This window comes from Limulus polyphemus, unplaced genomic scaffold (genome assembly GCF_000517525.1).
Source record: "Limulus polyphemus unplaced genomic scaffold, Limulus_polyphemus-2.1.2 Scaffold2307, whole genome shotgun sequence".
Taxonomy (NCBI): Eukaryota; Metazoa; Arthropoda; class Merostomata; order Xiphosura; family Limulidae; genus Limulus; species Limulus polyphemus.
This window is the reverse complement of record NW_013667917.1, coordinates 4,321-10,927: the sequence shown is the minus strand read 5'-3', so window position 1 is coordinate 10,927 and position 6,607 is coordinate 4,321. Positions and strand designations below refer to the sequence as shown.

The window sequence follows — 6,607 nt, the reverse complement described above, 5'->3', positions numbered from 1 at the left end:
AAGTTAAACTAAGTTTGAATGTGTGAAATATATAAACAGAAGTTAAACTTAAGTTTGAATGTGTGAAATGACAAAGTTACACATGAGACATACCAATACACAACCTGTTTCGGCGTGTGCTGGATTTGTTACACATCAATTGTTGAACGTCCAATCATTTGGACATTTATAAAATCATGAACTAGCGGGCGTATCTCTCTGTTTACATACGCAAAAAAAAAAAAAATATCGACCAGGGATAAAGGTTTTGTAACTTTGCAGCTATAGATAAACATATGATGAACGGTTGCTGCCATTCACAACTGACGCCATGTTTCTCTATACAGAACTGGTATCACTCAATGGAAAGAGGGCGCTGTGTGCGCTTTCCGAGCTTGACAGTGGAGCAGAAGGGAACAGGTGAAGTGGTAAAAAGGAGGTTTAAACCAGTTTGGTACAGTGGGATGTTAGAAGGAGTTTAATGTTGGTAAAGTTAGTGGGATACCAGCCCCCCCCGTATAGATAGATATATATGTAATGCACCATGTTTGTTGTTTGTTTATCCTCAGACAAGTATATTCTCCGAGACCAACTAGCCTAATCGTCTGATTATTTTCACTTACCGTCTAGCAACGAGCAACGTTCGTTCATATACTTACAGCAGTGTCGGTAGCCAATACGTCAACGTGCATCACGTGCCGTGGAAGCAACAAGCTCGGAGAAGAGAGAGTAACAGTGATATTCGATATCCTGTTGGTCCGATCTCTCGGAGAAAAGATAGAACGATAAGGCTGGTGAAGGTAAGGATTGCTTAATGATCTGTAAAACCATAAATTTATGTGAAGAACAGTAATAATTTAGAGTTACTATGGGAACATGATCTGTTGATCAAACATACTTCGCAAGTGAACTAGTTCGAATAGTGGAGGAATTGAAATAACACAGAAATAAATCAGACAGAGGGAGAAAAAGCTATCGGGGAATTAAAATAACACAGAGAGAAACCAGATATAGAGAAAAATTATAACGAATTAAAACAACACAGAGAAAAACCAGACAGAGAGAAAAACTGTCAGGGAATTAAAATAACACAGAGAGAAACCAGACAGAGAGAAAAACTGTCAGGGAATTAAAATAACATAGAGAGAAACCAGACGGAGGGAAAACTATCAGGGAATTAAAATAACACAGAGAGAAAAAAACTGTCAGGGAATTGAAATAACACAGAGAGAAACCCGAGGGAGAGAGAGGCAAAAGCTATCAGAGAATTAGAGTAATACAGAAATAAACTAGATGGAAAAGGAGATAAAAAAATCTGTGAATTAGAAGAAAACAAAACTATGGAGAAAACAATTATAGAGTTAGGGGTACATGGTGATAAACCAAAATGGAACAAAAACTATAACATCGCAGAGACAGACGAAAAAGAATAACTGTTAAGAAATTAGGATAACTCAGAGATAAAAATAGAATAATAACCTAATAATAAAATAGATAGAATGATAACCAGGGAATTAGGATAACTCAGAGATAAAATAGAATAATAACCTAATAATAAAATAGATAGAATAATAACCAGGGAATTAGGATAACTCAGAGATAAAATAGAATAATAACCTAATAATAAAATAGATAGAATAATAACCAGGGAATTAGGATAACTCAGAGATAAAAATAGAATAATAACCTAATAATAAAATAGATAGAATAATAACCAGCGAATTAGGATAACTCAGAGATAAAAATAGAATAATAACCTAATAATAAAATAGATAGAATAATAACCAGGGAATTAAGGTAATACAAAGATGAACCAGTGTGAATGGATTTAGAAACACGTTATAATAATCCAACGAGTGGAAAGTTCACGGAACTATAGATAATCTTGTGAACTGAACATTCAATGTTACAGAATATTGTAAAAAGTTAGGAGAAGTTTGGGAGAACAATTGTAGAGAGGGAAGAGTGTAGGTAGAATATTCAGCATAAAAATGAACCAGTAAGTGGGAAAACTTAGTAGAGAAGGTTACCATAGAAATAAATAAATGGGTGAAAAGAAAACAGCAAAGATAACAGAGAGGTAAATTAGTGAGTGGATAAAAATCAGCAATTAAAGATAACAGAGAGAAAACCCAGTGATTGAAAATAGTCAGAGGCGAAGGACAGTGCGGATGTAAGAAATGAGTGAAATATTTAGGGGGGGGGAGAAAATAGGTAACCAGTGTCGTGAATATATTCAGGGGAGAAGGATAACATATCCAGATAAACCATTGTCGTGAATATATTCAGGGGAGAAAGATAACATATCCAGATAAACCATTGTCGTGAATATATTCAGGGGAGAAGGATAACATATCCAGATAAACCATTGTCGTGAATATATTCAGGGGAGAAGGATAACATATCCAGATAAACCATTGTCGTGAATATATTCAGGGGAGAAGGATAACATATCCAGATAAACCATTGTCGTGAATATATTCAGGAGAGAAGGATAACATATCCAGATAAACCATTGTCGTGAATATATTCAGGAGAGAAGGATAACACACAAAAAAATCATTGTCGTGAATATATAATAAGGGGACAGGGATAACAGATAAACTAGTGTCGTGAATATATTCAGGGGAGAAGGATAACACACAAAAAAAATCATTGTCGTGTATATATAATAAGGGGAGAAGGATAACAGATAAACCAGTGTCGTGAATATATTCAAGGGAGAAAGATAACACGCAGATAAGCTAATGTCGTGAATATATTCAGGGTATAAGGAGAACACACCAAGATAAACTAGGATCGTGAATGTATTCAGGGGAAAAGAATAACACATAGATAAACCAGTGTCATGAATAGATCCAGGGGAGAAGGATAACAGACACAGATAAACTAATGTTGTAAATATATTCAGGGGAGGAAGGATAACACACAGATAAGTCAGTGTCGTAAATAGATCCAGGGGAGAAGAATAACACGTAGATAAACCAGTGTCGTGAATAGATCCAGGGGAGAGGGATAACACACACAGATAAACTTATGTCGTGAATATATTCAGGGGAGAAGGATAACACACAGATAAACTAATGTCGTGAATGTATTCAGGGGAGAAAAATAACACATAGATAATCCAGTATCGTGAATAGATCCAGGGGAGAAGGATAACACACAGAGACAAACTCGTGTCGTGAATATATTAAGGGGAGATGGATAACAGACACAGATAAACTAATGTTGTGAATATATTCAGGGGAGGAAGGATAACACACAGATAAGCCAGTGTCGTGAATAGATCAAGGGGAGAAGGATAACACAAAGAGATAAATTCGTGTCGTGAATATATTAAGGGGAGAAGGATAACAGACACAGATAAGCCAATGTCGTGAATATATTCAGGGGAGAATGATAAACCAGTGAGGGGCGGATACCAAAAGGTATCAGTAGAAATCATAGGTAAACTAAAAAGAGCGACACTTTGTTTTTAAGTTCATCTCAAAGTGCCTATTACATTTTTTACCACTTCTGCAGCAACGTTTAAATTTTTGAAGGAAAACGTTTTTCCGTCTGTTTATTTTTGTTGTAGGATTGAATAAAAGAGATTTACGCCGTGTTTTCGAGCCACTTAGAACGACACCTATTTGTAGGACAGTCTAAAAATATCAGTCTCCTCTTATACGGGTCTCTAGAACGAGAGAACTAAAACTAAGTGATCTTTGGCAAAATTGTAGTTACTGCATATTCACCACCTCACCCCCCACGCCGCGTGTGACCAGTTTCTGGCGATTATTCGTTAACATTTAGTTGTTTTGAAGGCTAACTTTAACTAATTTTAAGATCAGGAAGCTTTACGACACAATCCAGAACTCATGACAAACTTATGGATTACATGCAGGGGGATGTCATTTATATGTGGATTACATGCAGGGAGATATCATGTACTTATAGATTACATGCCGGGGGATATCATGTACTTATGAATGACATGCAGGGGAGTGTCATTTATTTGTGGTTTACATGTATGGTGAATATAATTTATTTGTGAATTACATGCAGAGGGATATCATGTACTTATGGATTACATGCAGGGGAGTATCATTTATTTGTGGTTTATATGTATGGTAAATATAATTTATTTGTGGATTACATGCAGGGGATATCATGTACTTATGGATTACATACAGGGGGATATCATGTATTTTAAAATTCAGTTGTTTTGAAGACTAACTTTAAGACTAGGAAGCTTTACGACACAGTCCAGAACTCATGACAAACTTATGGATTACATGAAGGGGGATATCATGTGATTCTTAAAGATTATATTTGTTTTTTATTACACTTGTAATGCACTAGCTTCATTACATCAATAAACTGTTTTGTGTTACTCTTTTAAATACTAATAATGCTAGTGAAACGTTTTGTACGAATGGATAATAATTAAGATTAAGGTTTGTGATTGTGGGTGGGTGGAGGAGAGGGAATTGCCTGTTTCCAAATAAACAGAACATGCTAGCCCTTTCAGTCGTGGAGGCGTTATAATGTGGCGTTGGTAAAAAGAGTAGCCAAAGAGTTGGCGGTGGGTTGTGTTGACTAGCTGCCTTCTCTTTAGTCTATCATTGCTAAATTAGGAACGACTATCGCATATAGCCCCCGTGTAGCTTTGCATGAAATTCACGACGAAGTACAACTAAACTAGGAAAACAAATGTAATAATGCAGATGAACCCACTATTGTTCTAGGAACACAGCAGGAAAATTAAAAATGATGTCAATGAAATACGAAAGGTATACTTTTAAAAGGAAAATGTCTGCAACAAAAGCCCCTCAAACCGTTAGGGATACTCTATATACCTGAAATAATCCCCAAAACGTAGACGAAGAACATGATTTTACTGTTACTCCCTAACGTAGTGAGGTGAACAGCCTTGGTAACGTTAGTTCTAGTTACTCCCTAACGTAGTGAGGTGAACAGCCTTGGTAACGTTAGTTCTAGTTACTCCCTAACGTAGTGAGGTGAACAGCCTTGGTAACGTTAGTTCTAGTTACTCCCTAACGTAGTGAGGTGAACAGCCTTGGTAACGTTAGTTCTAGTTACTCTCTAACGTAGTGAGGTGAACAGCCTTGGTAACGTTAGTTCTAGTTACTCTCTGGTGTGGTGAGGTGAGCAGTCTTGGTAACGTTAGTTCTAGTTACTCTCTAGTGTGGTGAGGTGAGCAGTCTTGGTAACGTTAGTTCTAACAGTCTTGGTAACGTTAGTTCTAGTTACTCTCTAGTGTGGTGAGGTGATACAATAATGGTTGTAAATATTCTTGTTATTTCAGACTGGATCTAACCGTAACCGTAAGATTACTTACTAAGAGGAGTAAACTATGATTGGACACTTGGAAAACGATGCTGTCACTCTTAGCAGTTCGGGAGAGCTTCAGATAACGGCTGACCGTATAGTAGAAGCAGTTGTTATCTTAATGATCTGCTTGACGATTATTGGAACCAATGTGCTTGCTATTGCCACCATTTTGACATCGCCGGTGCAAAAAGAGGCCATGGATTACTACATCTTGTCCGTGGCCACGGCAGACCTGATGTGTGGGGTGGTCATCGTCCCTCTGTCGGTGTATCCAGCGGTGTCCCGGCACTGGATGTACGGCCACCTTCTGTGTAGAATAAGTGGCTACCTAGAACTGACCCTTTGGAGTGTCAGTGTCTACACCTTTATGTGGGTTGCTGTGGATCGCTATTTGGCCATCAGGAAACCTCTTCGCTACGACACCATACAGACTCCAACCCGATGTCAGTGCTGGATGGTTTTCACCTGGGTGACGTCCATGTTTCTCTGCTGCCCGCCCCTCCTTGGGCTCTCCAAGGGGGTCTATTACGAGGACGGATTTGTGTGTATGCTGGATCTTGGAGGGATGCTTCCGTACAGCGCGACACTCCTGGTTCTTATCCTAGCCCCTGCTGTCATCACCATTGTCTACTCATTCTTCTACATATTCTCTACGATGCATAAGATGCGCCAATGCATGACGAAGGAAGAGAAGGAATACGCCACCGCCATGAGCGAGAACCTCTCCAATCCTGACCACATGATGGCCTTTGTTCTCATCTTGGTGTTCACCATCTCTTGGGGTCCTTGGTTTTCGCTTCTGATTTACGAACAACTCATGGGGCACCACATCGGAGTTCACTCTCTCCACTTCTGTCTCTTCTGGCTTGGAATCTCCGACTCGATTTGGAAACCTGTGATTTACATCTTAATGAGTCCTAAGATAAGATATGGTCTGAAGATTTTATGTAGGTCTCTCAGTTGCCGCTGGAAGGGCAATCCCGAATTCTTTATCTAGGAGAAAAGGTGAGCAAGTTCAAATTTGTCATGATATTATTAGAGATTTATAGATAATACAATATTTGTTTTTGAAATTATCAATCTAGCCCTGAAGACAATTTACATTTCGTACTGGCCCTGCATGGCCAGGTGGTTAGGGCTCTCGATTCGTAATCTGAGGGGGCGCGGGCTCGAATCCTCGTCCCACCAAATATGTTCGCCCTTTCAGCCGTGGGGGCGTTATAAAGTCGCGGTCAATCCCACTATTCGTTGGTAAAAGAGTAGCTCAAGAGTTGGCGGTGGGTGGTGA

At 38.7% G+C, this 6,607-nt stretch overlaps 1 protein-coding gene across 1 annotated transcript; it reads left to right on the top strand.

The window, feature by feature from the left end:
* The first annotated feature begins 413 nt into the window (after positions 1-413).
* Positions 414-6,319, top strand: LOC106466574 (probable G-protein coupled receptor 52). Its single transcript, XM_013926867.2, has 2 exons — positions 414-779; positions 5,294-6,319. The coding sequence occupies exon 2, from the start codon at positions 5,342-5,344 to the stop codon at positions 6,314-6,316; it is 975 nt and encodes a 324-aa protein (XP_013782321.1). The 5' UTR covers positions 414-779; positions 5,294-5,341; the 3' UTR covers positions 6,317-6,319.
* Positions 6,320-6,607: the final 288 nt, after the last annotated feature.

Excerpts from the sequence above, each read along its gene's own strand:
- LOC106466574 (XM_013926867.2), top strand. The coding sequence starts at position 5,342 with ATGATTGGACACTTGGAAAACGATGCTGTCACTCTTAGCAGTTCGGGA.